Source organism: Trichechus manatus, unplaced genomic scaffold (genome assembly GCF_000243295.1).
Source record: "Trichechus manatus latirostris isolate Lorelei unplaced genomic scaffold, TriManLat1.0 scaffold00001, whole genome shotgun sequence".
In the NCBI taxonomy this organism is placed as follows: domain Eukaryota; kingdom Metazoa; phylum Chordata; class Mammalia; order Sirenia; family Trichechidae; genus Trichechus; species Trichechus manatus.
The window spans coordinates 14808837-14825194 of record NW_004443937.1 but is presented as its reverse complement, the minus strand read 5'-3'; the positions used below and the strand labels follow the sequence as shown (position 1 = coordinate 14825194).

The 16358-nt window shown below is 51.2% G+C and overlaps 1 protein-coding gene across 1 annotated transcript in view; it reads right to left on the bottom strand.

Annotated features, from left to right (window-relative positions):
- Positions 1 to 16358, bottom strand: part of WNT7A (Wnt family member 7A) — a 73795-nt gene that overhangs the window by 42189 nt on the left and 15248 nt on the right. Inside the window, exon 3 of the mRNA XM_004368370.1 lies at positions 3960 to 4231. Coding sequence (XP_004368427.1) covers positions 3960 to 4231 — 272 coding nt within the window. The remainder of the gene's footprint in view (positions 1 to 3959; positions 4232 to 16358) is intronic.

The window sequence follows — 16358 nt, the reverse complement described above, 5'->3', positions numbered from 1 at the left end:
AGCTACATGAGACAATGGAAGGAAGAGGGGGAGCCTGGACTCACTGGGGGTGTGTGCCCCCTCCTAAGCCCCTACAGCCACGTCCTTGGCCGGCAAAGGCCTGGCTCTGCCTAGACTCAGATCCAAGCTGGAGACCTGCAGGGCAGGACGTCACATGGCGCTTCCTCCTGAACTTGCCAGGTGAGGTGGGGGGCTCCTCTAGCCCTGGACGGCAGTGGGGGACAGCCCCTGGGTCACCCCGTATTGGGCCTACCCAGAGTGCTGCAGAAGGAGAGAGGGTTCCTGCCACCACCTCTGCCCCGGGACACACCCCTCCCCGGCTCCCCCTCCTCCCCCTTTCTCTCGCTCCAGCTGCCAACAAGCCCCAGAGCGGGTGGTCAGGTTGAGTCTTGTCTCCCACAGCAGGAGCAAGCAGCCTGCAATAAACACATCTGTGAGCCTTTCCAAGACGCTCAACGTGAGCGGCTGCCGGCTGGCCCCTTTCCCCCTGTCAGTCCCCCAACTCCGTGGTGCATGGGGCCCACGGCAGCCCAATGGGGGAGTCCTGGGGTGGGGTCCCATGTCTTAGACTAAACAGCACACCACAGGGTCCTCCTGGAGGACTGCCCACGCGCACTCTCATCTGGCCCTGGACAGCACAGGGGGATCTAAGACAGGTCAGGGGCCATAATCCCATTTGACAGATGGGGAAACTGAGGTCCCCAGAGAGGATGGAACTCACAGCCAGCTGGTGGCTGTCCTTGCTCCTGCCCACTTGTATATGTGTCTAGGCACTTGGGGTGCTCTGCAGCAGGGAATAAGGGTATCTGGCTGCCCCTGGGGCTGTATGGGGCAATCACCTTCCTGTTTGCTTGGGCTGAGCACGTGGCCATTGCCCCAGGTGCTTGAGGGCCAGCTGGAATCTTCTCTGGGCCTCCGTTTCCACCCCCGTAATGCAGCGGGGCCTGACTGTGACTGATGAGGCCTTTCTCCTGTACACTTGTGGGTAGTCCCGAATTCTACCTCTTGGCTCAGAAAAATGCATAGTCCCTGTTTGAACTGCTTTTCCAGGACGTCACCCCCATAGGTCCTTCCTAACCAGAGTGGAGCTGGGCACCTCTTCAGCTGGGCTTCCCTCAGTGGGGGAGCTGTCTCACCCAGAAACATCAGATCAGGCCCAACGCGCCCTCTTCCCGAAAGCTCTGCCCTAGATCCTGTTCCTGTCCCCTCCGACTCAGCCTCACTTGGCCTCACAGGAGACTTCCATCCCCACCCTGCTCCAAAATCATCAGTAGCTCCCAGTGACCGAAGATCCTCATCCATTCACTCCATACATATTTATAGAGCACCTGCTGTATGCCAGACTCTGTGAATGAACACTCAGGGCTGCAGCAGACTGGGGAGGCCAGGAGGCCAGGGAAGAAGACAACATCAAGGACAAACCCAGGGAGGAGAGGAAAGAAGGCCTTTCTGAGGAAAGACGGTGAGCTGGGACCCGAATGACAAGGAGAAGGTGGTCACAGGGCTCTTACCTGATCAGGGACCCAGCAGTCTAGCCCCCTGAATCGGCCCCATGAGCCCACCTCCTGGCCTTTGTCCACAACCTCCCCATGCCAGACCTCTCTTTTCTACCTAGTCAAACCTGGCTCATCTTCTGAGGCCCACCTTCTCTAGAAAGTCCACCTCCGTCGTTCGTATGACCTCTGCCAGCTCCCAGTGCCTGCCTGGCCCTAGGCTGTCTTGCAACACCACTAATAGTCACCAGGAGCCCTCTGGACTGCTAGAGCTGTGTGGTCATAAACTGCTCCCCACCTGATGTAAACTGAGCCTTCCTCACCCCAGGCCAGGCATATGTGCCTTGAATTGTCACAGTGGCCCCACAAGGTAGCTGCAGATGAGGAAACTGAGGCTGGGAGAGGGGAGGAGGGCAGGAGGGAGGCTGTGACCTGTGACCTCCGCCCCAAGGGATGATATGACAGTCGAAGACCCGGAGAGAGGTGTGGGCCCCAGGCAGAGGTCCCAGCCAGTGCTCCCTCACAACTCCCCCAGGACAACCATCCCTGCAGGCCAGGTAAGTGGCTCTGCTCACCTGGCCTGAATGACTCAGCATGGCCCGGGACGGTTCTGACACACAGGAAGTGGCTGGAGGCTGGAGAGGCAGGAGGGAGGAAGGGGCAGCGCTAGTGAAGCCCCACCCATCCTCTGCACTCCACAGGCCTTGTTCCCCTTCCCAGGTGGGCTGGCTACTCCCTGACACCCACACTCACAGACTCCCTCCTGCATGGTGATGTTTACATAAATCACAACCACACCTACCCCGTGCTGTGTGCCAGGCCCTGGGGTAAGTACTTCCCTGCCTCTCTCTTCCCTCCTCACCTCCGCCTGTGAGAACACTGCTGCCGTCTCTGCTTCATGGGCATGAGGGCACCAGGCAGCTGACTGCCCAGCCCACGCCTCCACCACCACGCCACAGGCCCGGGGGCTAGCCCTGGGAACCTTCAGCAAGTTGCTTAACTCCTCTATGCTTCAGTGTCTTCACCTGTAAGGGAGGGATAATGATGGTGCCCACCTCACAGGGATTGTGTGAAGATTAAGTGGGCTGGTGCATCCAGTGCTTAGGAAACCTCCTTGCCTCGGAAGTGACACACCCCAAGAAGAGGTGTCTACCATCTGTCACCCAAGCCCACACGGGCAGCTCGGGGGCTATGCTTAGCCAGGAGATACACTAGGTCTGATCTCCTCTGGTAATCTTCTCTCTTTTTTCCTTTTTTTAAAAAAAATAATCATAGGGAGTTGGCAACATTTTAAAATGAGGTGATTGCACATAAACATCAGAAGCTAAGATCCAAGGGTCTGGCCACCCTGGACCCGCATTCCCGCTCAGCCACAGTGGGCTGGAGCTGAGCCAGGCCCTCAGATGAGCCTGTGTTCTCAGTTCTCCACAGCCCTGCCCAGTCCCATGGGCAATTGTGTTTGTGGCCACCGGTGGTGGCCCCGGCACACATCTTCCTGTTACTGCAGTGGCACTCCCCCCCACAGCTGGGCAGCCAGCCCTCCCTCCTATCCGTCCTGGCTCATGACACTTCTCTGTGGAGCGCAAGCCAACACCAGAGCCCTCCCCACACCTCCTGGGCTAGGGGCTCCAGGGTGGGCTCTGAGCACCTCCTTCTTCGAGAGCACTTCCAGAGCCCACTCCCAGCCTCAGGCTTCAGCCTGGAACACTGCCCACGATAGGCAGCCCTGACTTGGGCAGCCTGAGATGCCTCGTCAAGCTGCCTCTGCTCCCATACTTCCCAGGGTGGGGAGCTCACTCCTTTAAAAGCAACTCGATCCAGCCTGTCCTCACCCTGGCAGGCCTGCCTCCCTGGGACACCCCACCCCATGGACCCTATACTTTAGGCCTGCAGACTTATCTGCTCCCCCTGCCCTGGGACACAAACTCCTGACTGGATGGGGTCCCCAGCCTCCTTCCTATCCCAGCCGCCTCCACTAGAAACATCTGGAACATCCCTGACTCTTCTAAGCAGAGCCCAGAATTCAGGAGGGTCTAAAGAGACAGTAAAGAGGGAAGAGTCTCCTCCTTCCCTCTGAGCTCCAGATCTTGCTTAAGGTGACCAGAGAACACGCTGGTTTTTCTGGCAGCTGCTGCACACAGATGACGCTACTGACCTCAGCTCAAACCCCTCCCCTAATCAGACTTTTCTACAGCTGATTTTGCGGACCCAAGTATAAGAGTTCACATTGATCGCCCTTTCCATCTTGCTGAGTTAAATCCAATTTGTTGCAACCAAGATTCAGTTATTCAGCCTCTCATGCCATACACAATTCCTGACGAGCAACAAACCGGTGACCTAGTCAAGTGGAGCGGGGCTGAGGGCAGAGCCCCGTGGCCCATCACCAGACACCCAACACCAGCCCTTATCGACCAGCTGTTTGCAGCATCTCGGCTGAGCCTCCGGCGCCCCACCCTGGCTGCCTACCTTCCGGCCTGCCTCGTTATTGTGCAAGTTCATGAGAGTCCGGGCATTCTGCTTGATCTCCCGCGCATCCACAAAGACCTTGGCGAAGCCGATGCCGTAGCGGATGTCAGCAGAGCAGCCACCCCACTTCCAGCCCTCGTCCCGGTGGTACTGGCCTTGCTTCTCCTTGTCACAGCCACAGTCGCTCAGGTTGCCCTGGGTACAGGCAGCAGTGATGGCGTGGGCCACGCCGGCAGCAATGATGGCGTACGTGAAGGCAGCCTCCCGGCTCCCTGCGAGGAGGAGAGAAAAGCAGAAACACTGGGGTCAGGAACCGGATGACCTGGGACAAGGCTGGGGCCTGGATGAGGAGGAGGCTGAGCTCACTCTAATGGCTCCACAAAGACTGTTCCCTGTTCCTTCTCACCAGAATGCTCCTGCTTGGGAGGATCACAATGCCTGAGCACCCCCCATCACCCACACAGTCATCCAGTCCCCAGTCTCTGAATGCCCTTGAAGGAAGAAGGTGCGTGGGCTGACCACCAGGCTGACTACCATCCAGCCCCCCACTCCCAACCACACTGGACATGATCATGCAGCCTGTACATGTGCCCAGTGGTCACATAATCTGGACATGTACCATAAGGTAGCATTTCTTAAACAGCCAGTGTGCCCACAGGCTCTGCACAAGCAGGCTTGGGTTAAATTCTAGTAACATCACTCCCTGGCTCTGTGACTTTCAGCCAATGACCACCCTCCCTGTGCCTCAGCCTCCTCTGCCATAAAATGGGGACAGAGAAGTAGTGCCTTTCTCATGGTGATGGAGGGAGGATGATAGGAGTTTGTCCAGGTGAACCTCTCCGCTCCATGTCTGGCACACACAGCCTGCTTGTTCTTGAGGCGGCTTCTATTACTGCTGTGTGTCCTCCGCTACTAGAGATGACTATCCCCACCCCTTCCCCGTGGTCCCTCGCCAAACTCAGAGCATCTCCTAAAGGGCAGAGACCTGGCTCTTTTCACACCTGTGTCCCCAGGCCTCAGCCCAATACAGAACACAAGGCCTGGGAGAGAGGAGGCTACCGTGGCTGAGGGAAGGGGGCAGGTGAGCACCCAAGGAGGATCTAGCTACAAGCCAGCCTCCACGGGGAGTCAGGGCTGCCTCTGGGAGTCACCTTCCCAACAGTCTGGTCTTCCCAGCTGTTTGGAGATGGCCCTGCTGGGCGGCTGGGAACTGTATGTAAAGATTTCCAAGGACCCACACAGCTGGTGCTGGACTTTATGCGTGTGTTGCGGCGCACGGTAGGGGGGGGTCCCCTGAGCTCGGACAGCTGCTGGGGTGCAGGAGACAGAACCCTGGGTGAGGTGTTACGCAGGCCTAGCGCAAATTAGGCCCTGCCACCCAGTCTCTCAGGGCCTCAGTTTCCCCACTTGCAAAATGGGCCAGAGAGCAGCAACTACCTCACAGGTGAAGATTAACTAAGGCATTTTATGGGAAGAGCCTTGTGTAATACAAGCTCTGCTGAGCACTCAGCAAGCTGGTTCTTGCAGTGGAGGTGGGATGAGTATCAGGGAAGGCTTCCTGGAGGAAGAGGCCCCTGAGCCCAGAGCAGGCAGATGAGGTTGAACTGGGAGAAAGTGTTTCAGGATGTGAGGACAGAGATGACGTAAGCAGCGGGTGAGGAAAATGGGTGAGGCAACCCTCAAGTTGCTTTGCGCCTGAGGTGGCTCTGACCTCTACGCAGGAAGACCCTTTTCCCATCCACCCCGCACCCACCTTCTGGCCTCCCTCACCCATGCTGCTAAGACACAAAGCACCTGCCTGGCTCCTCCATCACTACCCTCACATCCTACGGACATGGAGGTCCATCCATCCGTCTGCTGGACCGAACAACATCATGGCCATTTTGAGCTGGCCATCCACAGCCTCCCACAGAGGCTGGAGAATGCCATCATTAACAGGGGGCTCAAATCCCAACTCACTAACAACGAATGGGGTCTTGGGTGAGTTTCTTCTCTCTGAGCCTCAGTCTCCTCGCCTCTAAAATGTGAGTAGGGCCAGCACCCACCTGACAGGGGCACGTGTGAAAAGCTTAACACTGTGCCTGGCTCAACAAACGTTCCCAAACTGGGGACTCACCAGAGCGGGGTGGGGCAGAGCCTCTGCCCTCTCCCCCTAACCGCATCGCAATCTTTGGGGCTCGCAGAGAGCTTTACTTGAGCACCCGCAGGGTTCTCATTGGCATTAGGAGCAATATCTGTGTAGCATGTGCCCAGCAGGGTCTGGCACACAGCCTGGTGGCCACAGGGCAGGCAGTAGCATGAGCTCGACCTCCAGTCTGGCGATAAGGTAGGCTGGACGCCCAACATCACTCTTCTCAGAGGACACCAAGAAATGCTGCACAGAATCTACCACTGCTTGGCTGGGCTCAAAGGGTAGAGGTCTTCATTTGCAGTTGAAGAAGCTGAGGCCAAGAGAGCTCCGGTTTGCCCAGGTTGCCCAATTGATGGGCAAGAGAACTCACAGGGGCCACGTACTGAAGAAGGAAGTGACCACCAGAAGGGTAGGTGCAAACAGAATGTGGCCGTCCTCACATTGCTGGGCTCTGCAAAGGAGGGAGCTCGGAATTCAGGCCTTGGGCTCCAGGAAGCAGGACTTGGTAAGAGAGATAGCGCTTGACGGACCCCCAGGGCAAGGGTAGACTGGAAAAATCTTCCCCTAAGCAAAGTGAGACAATAGTAAACTGGCCTGACTCAGAATAGAGCAGGAGGTGGGGAGGGGGGTGAGTGCTGGAGGTGGGGCTAAAACCCAGATCTCCTGGGAACCGGTAGCTGCATTCCTACCTTTGCAGGTTTAGGACTCAGATTTATTCTCCCTGCATGCTCCAGGTGGTCCCATAGAGAGGACTCATCCCAGGCCAGTGAGTCCCCAGGATCCCCACCAAGCTCACACTCACTGACTACCAAACTCACTTGAAAACACACCAGAGGATACAGCAAACAGCGAGATTAGGCCCTCTAGAACAATCAGATCGAGACTATAAACAGAACAGGGTGGGGCAGGGGAGAAATCCCTGTTCCACCACTTTCTAGCTGTGTGACCTCGGACAGGTCACCTAACCTCTCTGTGTTCCAGTTCCCCCACTGTAAAACCGGATGATGACTGGGCCCGCTTTATTAGGGTGGTTGAAAAGACTAGGGAAAAAAAAAAAAAAAAAACTAGAAAAAAAAATTCCATAGGGTGCAAGAAAGTAGCCCCAAGTATGAGATTTATTATGACTTGTATTGGTGGTGGCACTAATAGCACCTTACCAGAGGGCTGTGAGGGAAGGGGTAGAGGTGTTCATTTATCTTCATTTACAGTTGAAGAAACTGAGGCCAAGAGAGGGCTCTGGCTTGCCCAGGCTGCCCAATGGGTGGGCAGCAGAACCGAGCCGAAGACCCTGCCACCAGAAACCCCATACAGACCAAGAACTGTCCCCAGTGATTAAATGCCTCAAGGTACAGGAGGATTGGCACAGGCGTAAGCAGCTGAAAGGAGACCCTGTCCACTCTATCAGGCCGAGAATGGAGAATGCAAATGGAGGTGGTGGAGCCTGGCTTGTCACCTGAGACTCTTCTCCTATGCTCATCCTTGAGGTGGGGGCGGGCCAGGACCGGGGTGGGGGGGGTGGCTGCTAGCCCAACCTCCTTATGGTAACTTTGTGTGCCCCTGCTCTGCCACCAGCAGCTCACCGTCCTGGGTCCCCCAGCCCTCTGCGCAGCACATGACAATGCAGATGGCAAGTGACAGACACCTAAAGACAATGGTAGTAAGGATAGCTTCTGATTCCACACTCTGACCCCATCATATCTCAGGAGGTGGAGGCAGGGCGGCGGCACCTGGAAACACTGAACTCCCCCTAGTTCAAGGTAGACCTCGAACCAGAGTGAAGCCTTATCGTATGCCCAGGACCTTTCCCCTCTCCACGGCACACACTGCCCCCAGAAGTAAAGGCTGCAGTGAGGACCAGGAAATAATGAGGGTCGCCATTCCAGCTGTAGAGCTCCCAGGGGCCAGGTACTGGCTGCCGTTGTTGTTAGGTGCCATTGAGCCAGTTCCAACTCACAGCGAACCTATGTACAACAGAACGAAACACGGCCCGGTCCTGCGTCATCCTCACAATCGTTGCTATGTTTGAGCCCATTGTTGCAGCCACTGTGTCAGTCCGTCTCATCTGAGAGTCTTCCTCTCTTTTGATGAACCTCTATTTTACCAAGCATGATGTCCTTCTCCAGGGACTGCTCCCTCCTGATAACATGTCCAAAGTACCTGAGACGAAGTCTCACCATCCTTGCCTCTCAGGAGCATTCTGGCTGTACTTCTTCCAAGACAGATTTCTTCGTTCTTCTGGCAGTCCATGGTATATTCAATATTCTTCACCAACACCGTAATTCAAATCCATCAATTCTTCTTCAGTCTTCCTTATTCATTGTCCAACGTTCTCATGCATCTGGGCGATTGAAAATACCATGGCTTGGGTCAGGTGCACCTTAGTTCTCAAAGTGACATCTTTGCTTTTTATCACTTTAAAGAGGTCTTTTGTAGCAGATTTGAGCACCGCAATAACGTCCTTTGATTTCTTAACTGCTGCATCCATAGGCATTGATTGTCTACCCAAGTAAAATGAAATCCTCGACAACTTCAGTCTTTTCTCTGCTTATCATGATGTTGCTTATTGGTCCAGTTGTGAGGATTTTTGTTTTCTTTACGTTGAAGTGTAATCCATACTGAAGGCTGTGGTCTTTGATCTTCATCAGTAAGTGCTTCAAGTCCTCCTCACTTTCAGCAAATAAGGTCATCATCTGCAGATCACAAGTTGTTAATAAGTCTTCTTCCAATCCTGATGCCTCATTCTTCATATAGGCTAGCTTCTCAGATTATTTTATCAGCATACAGACTGAAGAAGTATGGTGAAAGAATACAACCTCGACGCACACCTTTCCTGATTTTAAACCACACATTGTCCCCTTTTTCTGTCTGAACGACTGCCTCTTGGTATATGTCCAGATCCCAAATGAGCCCAATTAAGTGTTTTGAAATTCTCATTCTTTGCAATGTTATCCATAATTTGTTATGATCCACACAGTCAAATGTCTTTGCATAATCAATAAAACCCAGGTAAACATCTTTCTGGTGTTCTCTGCTTTCAGCCAAGATCCATCTGACATCAGCAATGATATCCCTCGTTTCATGTCCTCTTCGAAATCTGGCTTGAAATTCTAGTAGTCCCTGTCAATGTACTCCTACAACTATTTTTGAATTATCTTCAGCAAAATTTTACTTGCGTGTGATATTAATGATATTGTTCGATAGATTTTCACATTCTGTTGGATCACCTTTCTTTGGAATGGGTACAAATAAGGATCTCTTCCAGTTGGTTGTCCAGGTAGCTGTCTTCCAGATTTCTTGGCAAAGACGAGTGAGTGCTTCCAGTGTTGCATCCATTTCTTGAAACATCTCAATTGGTATCTGTCAATTCCTGGAGGCTTGTTTTTTGCCAACGCCTTCATTGCAGCTTGGACTTCTTCCTTCAATACCATTGGTTATTGATCATATGCTACCTCCTGAAATGGCTGAACTTCGACCAAGTCTTTTTGGTACAGTGACTCTGTGTATTCCTTCCATCTTCTTTTGATGTTTCCTGTGTTGTTCAATATTTTGCCCATAGAATCCTTCCATATTGCAACTTGAGACTTGAATTTTTTCTTCAGTTCTTTCAGCTTGAGAAATGTGGAGTGTGTCCTTCCTTTTTGGTTTTCTAACTCCAGGTCTTGCACGTTTCATTATAATACTTTGCTTTGTCTTCTCTAGCCACCCTTTGAAATCTTCTCTTCAGCTCTTTTGCTTCATCATTTCTTCCGCTTGCTTTAGCTACTCTACGTTCAAAAGCAAGTTCCAGAGTCTCTTCTGACATCCATTTTGGTCTTTTCTTTCTTTCCTGTCTTTTTTAATGAACTTTTGTTTTCCTAGTGTATGATGTCCTTGATGTCATCCCATAACTCGTCTGGTCTTTAGTCATTAGTGTTCAATGCATCCAATCTATTCTTAAGCCAAAGTACGACCTTGACTATATTCCACCTGAATTTAGAGACCATCTCAAGAATAGATTTGAATACTGGCTGCTAAGGTCCACTTACTGGATGCTCAAGGGTTGCTGTTGACCCTAGTGATGTTGGCCTTGCTCCCCTAAGCTGCAAATGCCCACTGCCATTGTCTCCACCGACCACAGCGAACACTGCCCTGGGCATCTGGCTGCTGTGTAACTAATGTCTGGTTTGTGAAACTCTTTACATCTCCTTTGCCTGCTCTGTAAAATGGGGCTAATAATAGCATTGGTAAACCATGGGCCACCATGTGGACAAACTCACAGAGTCTGTGAAGGGAAGCTGCTGAGCACAATGTCTGGCACGCAGTATATGCTCAGTAAATGCCAGCTGTTGTTATTATGATGGTGTTTGTTGTTAGAATTACCCTGAAATCCAACCATTATTATTATTGTTGTTGTTATTATTATTACCCTTAACTCCAGCCATTGTTGTTATTGTTGTCGTTATCCTTACTGTCAGCTGTTACTATCCTTGTTGCTGTTACCAGTGAGTCCCTTTTGCCTCTCAGCTTCATTGTGTTCCATGACATCCAGAGGGACAAGACAACCTCACACAGAGGAAGTGTGCAGAGCTGGTATGGAGTCTGTCTGCCCAGCCATGCTGTGAGTTTGGGAGGGGACAGAGCCCACATCTGTCTCCAACTCCCACCATAATGTGTGAGGGATTCCTGAAGGAGACAGGCCTGAGTTTCAATTTCACTGGTGGCACAGTGGTTAAGAGCTCAGGTGCTAACCAAAAGGTGGACAGTTTGAATCCACCCGCTGCTCCTTGGAAACCCTATAGGGCAGTTCTACTCTGTCCTATAGGGTCGCTATGAGTCAAAATTGACTTGATGGCAACGGGTTTGGTTTTTTTGGGGGGGGTTTAGTAGATGGGTGGCCTGGGGCAAGTCACTCTCTCTGAGCTTCCGTTTCCACACCTATTAATAAGCACCTGCCCTGTAGGAAGAAATGGCTATCAACTGGCACATTGCAGGTGCTTAAATCAACAGTAGTGAGTATTATGATTACTATAACTGAGGAAATCACAGGCACCGTTGGGAGGTACAGAGAAGCTTCCCCCTCTTTATTTCTCTCTATGGCACTTCTTGCTACCTGCTATTTTAGATTTGTTTATCGTCTGCTCTCCACACCTCCCCCACCATGCCACGGTCCCTCTAGAATATAATTTCCTTGAAGGTAAGCACTTTGTCTTGTTCCCTGCTGTGTCCTCGGGGCCTGGCACATAGCAGGTACTCAGTACATATCTGTTGAATAAATGAATGAATAAAAGCTCCCCAAACTCCATCCAAACAGTGGCCAACAACTACTTGGCTTTTATTTAGTGTTTATTGTTTGTCAAGCTCCATGCTAAGCCGCTTAGAAGAGGATACTCATCTATCCCTTAGGAAAAGAACCCCTTGAGGGAGGTAACACTAGCAAGCCCATTTTACAGAGGAGGAAACTGAGGCTCAGAGAGGATCTGACCAGGCAGGCACGGAGCCCCTGAAGACACAGGGTGAAAGATGCTCCCTGAAGCCTCCTGATGGCCCACCTCCACAGCCCACTCAGAAAGACCCCCCCAAGGTAGTCAGAGGTCTCCCACCAGGCTTGAGGTATTTTGGGGGGGTGGTGTTGAAGAGAAAGTGACATTTGTTGAGCACCTACTATGTGTCTGACCCACACTTGGCTATTTGTGCAGTAATTCACACCAGCCCATTGGGTAGACACCATTCTCCATAATCTACAGGTGGGGAAACTGAGGCTCTGAGAAGTTAAGTGATTTGCAGCTCGAGCGATGACCCCGAGATGGCGTGGCAGGGGCGGGAGCAGGTAAGGGAGAGGAATACGAGAGGAGAGAAGGCTGCAGTGGCAGGCAGAAGCTGGGTCCTGCTGGACCCACATCACCCTGACCCTGAATCAGAGAGAATCAGAGAACAGACCCCCAGAGCCGCAGACATAGAGTCTGAGAGTTCCACAGCAATCCCTGAATCCACCACCCAGAAAGTCTGGTCGGGGAAGACCAGGAGACTCCCCTGAAGTCACTAGCAAGAACAGGGGAATCCAGGCTCCCAGCATGGAGGCCCTTGCCCTCAACCCTACCACAGTCTCCTTAACTCTAGATCCACATCTCTCTCAGGTAAGTTTTCCACCTGGAGGCCCAGGGGAGCACCTGTCAGGACTCTCCAGGCAGACTTCAGCTCAGAACTCTAATAAGACAAGAAGGAACCTGTCAATCCCTCCCCTCTCTCCTCATTCAGCTGGGCCATCTAAGCAAGGAGTCTCAGCTTTCCCACCTGTAAAATGGGAACCATCAGGTGTAAAGAGCCCAGGCACCTAGAAGGTACACAAGACAAGGAAGCGTAGCAAGCGTTAATCACTGAGATGGAAATGGGGGCCTAGGCTGATGCCCTTGATGCCCTCACGCATTCCAGCTGCACACCAATCCCAGCGGTTACAGGAAATCAACTGGTATCCCAGCCTGCCCGAAAGGTTCCATTCCACCGCCCTGTGCAGCCGCTATAAATGGTTTGCACCAGAATATTATCTGGGTGTATTTACGGTATCTTACTGGAAACCACAAAATGCATTGTACTGTTTTTTTCTTTTGCTATTTAAAGCCAATGGGTCAGAGAGTGAGCAATCTGCCGTGACACAAGCTGAAATATATGATGATTTGGAAAATATACAGACGGAAAAAAGTTGTTTTTGCCAGCCCTGCGGCAGGGCAGTTCACAGCGCCTCCGGGCTCAGAATGCCACACCGGGCTGTCCCTGGCTAAAAGAACTCAGCAGCCTTTCTACGAACGACAGGAAGATTTGGGGGTGTGGGGATCATGGGCTTGGGATGAGATTGGCTAAGGTAAGGGGCACAAAGAGAAGGAAATGGGAAGGAGTGCATGAAGGCCCAGGCCTCCCGCCACCTCTTCTGCCTTGGCTCCATCCAAGGGCCTCTAATTCCCACCAAGCAAGGCCTCCCTACACGGTCAACATCGTCTGCCCCTTCCTGTCTCCATGCCTCCTCTGGATTCCAGGCACTCCTGGCTGGGTCACACATGCTATTCCCCACCTGGAAATGCCCTTCCTCTCCCCATCTGCCGAATAAGAGGCGAAGTAGCCCTGTGGTTCCAAAGCAGGGTTCTGGAGGCCAATGAACCTGGGTTTGCATCTAGGCTCCACCAGTGGCGGGAGCTGAAGTAAGGCTACTGACCTCTTATGGGCCTCAGTTTCCTCATTTCTCAAATGGAAAGAATAAAATCCCTGCCTCCCAGCATTGTTGAGAGGGTTAAATTAACCACTACACATGAAAGGCTTGGTCCATACCAGGTAAGGGATCAATAAATGGTGGCTCTTATTGGACGCATATAACCATTGGTATGGTTAACACAGAGCCCTGCTTAATGCAGCGGTTAAGCATTCAGCTGCTAACCAAAAGGTCAGTTGTTTGAATCCACCAGCTACTCCTTGGAAACCTATGGGGCAGTTCTACTCTGTCCTATAGGGTTGCTATAAGTCGGAATCAACTCAACAGCAATGGGTTTGGTTTTTATTTATTTTTTTGGTTTTTTTCATGGTTAGCACCATACCCATCAAGATGTGGTTCAAATGTCCCTTCCTCTGAGAAGGCTTCCTGACATCCCCTCCCTCTGCTATGGCCCAGCACCGTATCCACCCTTATTTAGCCTTATCATATTGAGTTTAATTATCAGTCTCTCCCCACTGGGTTGTGGGGACCTGGATTATTCATCTGCGAAGCCTCAACAGTTGAATGAATGAATGACTGTGTGTGTGTGTGTGTGTGTGTGTGTGTGTGTGTATGTGTCTATCTGTCTACCATATGAAAGCTGGAAAAGGAACATTATAACAAAGAATTCATCTCAAAGAATAGTGTCAGGAGCGCTAAAACCCAGGATGAACTGAGGCTTGCAAAAAAAAAAAAATGCAAACGAGACAAAAAGTCCTTTGTTAGCTGCATCCTAATCAAGAATGGGGGAAGAATAGGTCTTTTGCTGGGGCAAGATGGTGTATTGTTAAGAAACGACAGAGAGAAAGTGGAGCTGCCTGCCCCTTGCTTCTCTCTCTCTCTCTCGCTGGAAAGGTCTTCAAACCCATCCTTCCAAGACTTCTACAGATGTATTCACACGGCCCAAGAGGGGTGAAAAAGATGGAGCTGTTTTTGTGAGGCACGTGGATTTCCAGGCGCAGGACTCTAGGACCAGAAAGCCACCCCAGGGGGTGGGAGAAGCTGCTAAGTGATCACCGAGAGCAGAAGTGGTCACCCGAATGCTTCAGGAGCGAAAGTCCGGAAATGCATCCTGGTTCTTGATGTGTAGACAGAGGAGGGCAGACTCCAGGAGCTTAATCCTAGGTCATTTGTACTCATCCCTGGGAAAATTCCAGCAGGGGTTCCCAAACAGGAGGTGGTGAGCAACTGGAGAAGAATGCAGCTCTCCCTAGGAGCACAGGTCTAGAAATCCCCACTTCTTTTTCCAGCATGAGACACAGCAAATTTCTACATGTGCGAAGGATTTGGTTATCCTCCTAGATCCTATCTCTCCCCTGATGAAATCCCTCTGACAACTCCCCTCCCAGGCAAATCCCCTGAGTCTGGAACACAAAACCCTGAGGATTGGACTGCACCTCTTTCTCCACCTCCTTCTGCCCTCCCTACCTTATACTCTATAGTCCAGCTTGCCCAAACTCCTCTGGATTCCAGGCACCCTTGGCTGGGTCACACTGGGTCACACTGGGTCACACACAGCCTTAGTCCTGCTGCTCCTCCCTCTGCCACACCTTCCTCTCCTGGCTTGTTGATCAGCCCCTACTTATCCTTAAAAGTCATTTCAAGTGATGCCTGCAGGCCCACAGGCCACCTGCCCATGACCAAGGGCGGATTAACCAGTAAGCATGGGTGTGCAACCGGCTTGCATTGACCAAGTTATGCACAGGCTTAATTGTATTTACTTGCTAATCTGTGGTGAGCAATTTCACGTGGGTTTCACCATATCGTTGACGTAGTGGAGACAGGTGAAATTGCGCACTGCGGATTGGTGGGAAGGCACAACTGGGCCCATGTGTACCTTGCTTATTGGGTAATCTGGCCCTGTGCCCATCCTCCAAGTGCCCCTCCTTCTTCTACCAGAGCCCCAGACACATTTCAGTGCTGATTTCGCTAGTCCCTGCCAGATTGAGTGACTGAGGACAGGGCCTCAGTGTGGCTAAGTCATTTGTGGTTCTCCAACATCACCACACAGTAGGTGCTAGTAAACGTCTGTGGGACAGATGGATAAACAAATGGTGGGCATGGAGGGAGTGTTACCTCATGAGCATTTAACTTACATGAATTCAGCCAATGCACCTAGTGAAAAATAACTTAAACTATTGTATACTTATATTTTGGGATACATACTTTTTATTATAGCCAGTGCATTACTGTACATTATACATTTACATGAACATTTGACTGTACTTGTAGAGAAAACTGGGCATTTTATGGATGATTTAAGCGATTTTTTAGGGTAATGTTGACTAGAATAGATTTTCACTATACACATTGATGTCAAAAGCTAAGATGTGACCCTATTGTATGTCTGGGGAAAGATGTTGAAATTGGAATGGATGAATATATTTTTGGCAGATTCCCAGTTGGTCCAAAAACCACATTAAGAGTACGGTCAATCTGTGAGGTGTCTCCAGAGCAGGGCTTCGAGCCAGCTCAGTGATAGCCAACAGAGGGAAACTGGAACAGACCCCGAATTTTTACAATTTGGGTGATCTGGAATGATAACTGGAACAGGAAAAATTATGGACTGAAGCTCAGAATGGGAGACTTGGAAGAGGTGTAGTGAGCCCTTTCAGGAGCCTGATGCATGAGATTAGATTACTGGCAGGACTGTGGAGAGCAACACTTACTCAAAGCAGCATGGTTGGCTGCCATCTTTGAGCAGGGCACCACTGTTTCCGACTCTGCTCCAAATCCTACAGGCAAGAGATTTGGCTGCTATGCAATGTGTACGCTGTCCTTGTTTTCTAAGAGGTGGATTAGGTTTCCAGCAGGGCTTCAACCTGTAATTTTTCCCTTTCTGGTTATCATTCCAGTTCACCTAAATTTTAAAAATTTGGGATGGAAACAACCTAAATGCCCATCAACAGGTGAATGGATAAACAAACTATGGTACATACACACAATGGAGTATTATGCAACGAGAAAGAACAATGATGAATCTGTGAAGCATCTCATAACATGGATGAAACTGGAGGACATTATGCTGAATGAAATAAGTCAATCACAAAAG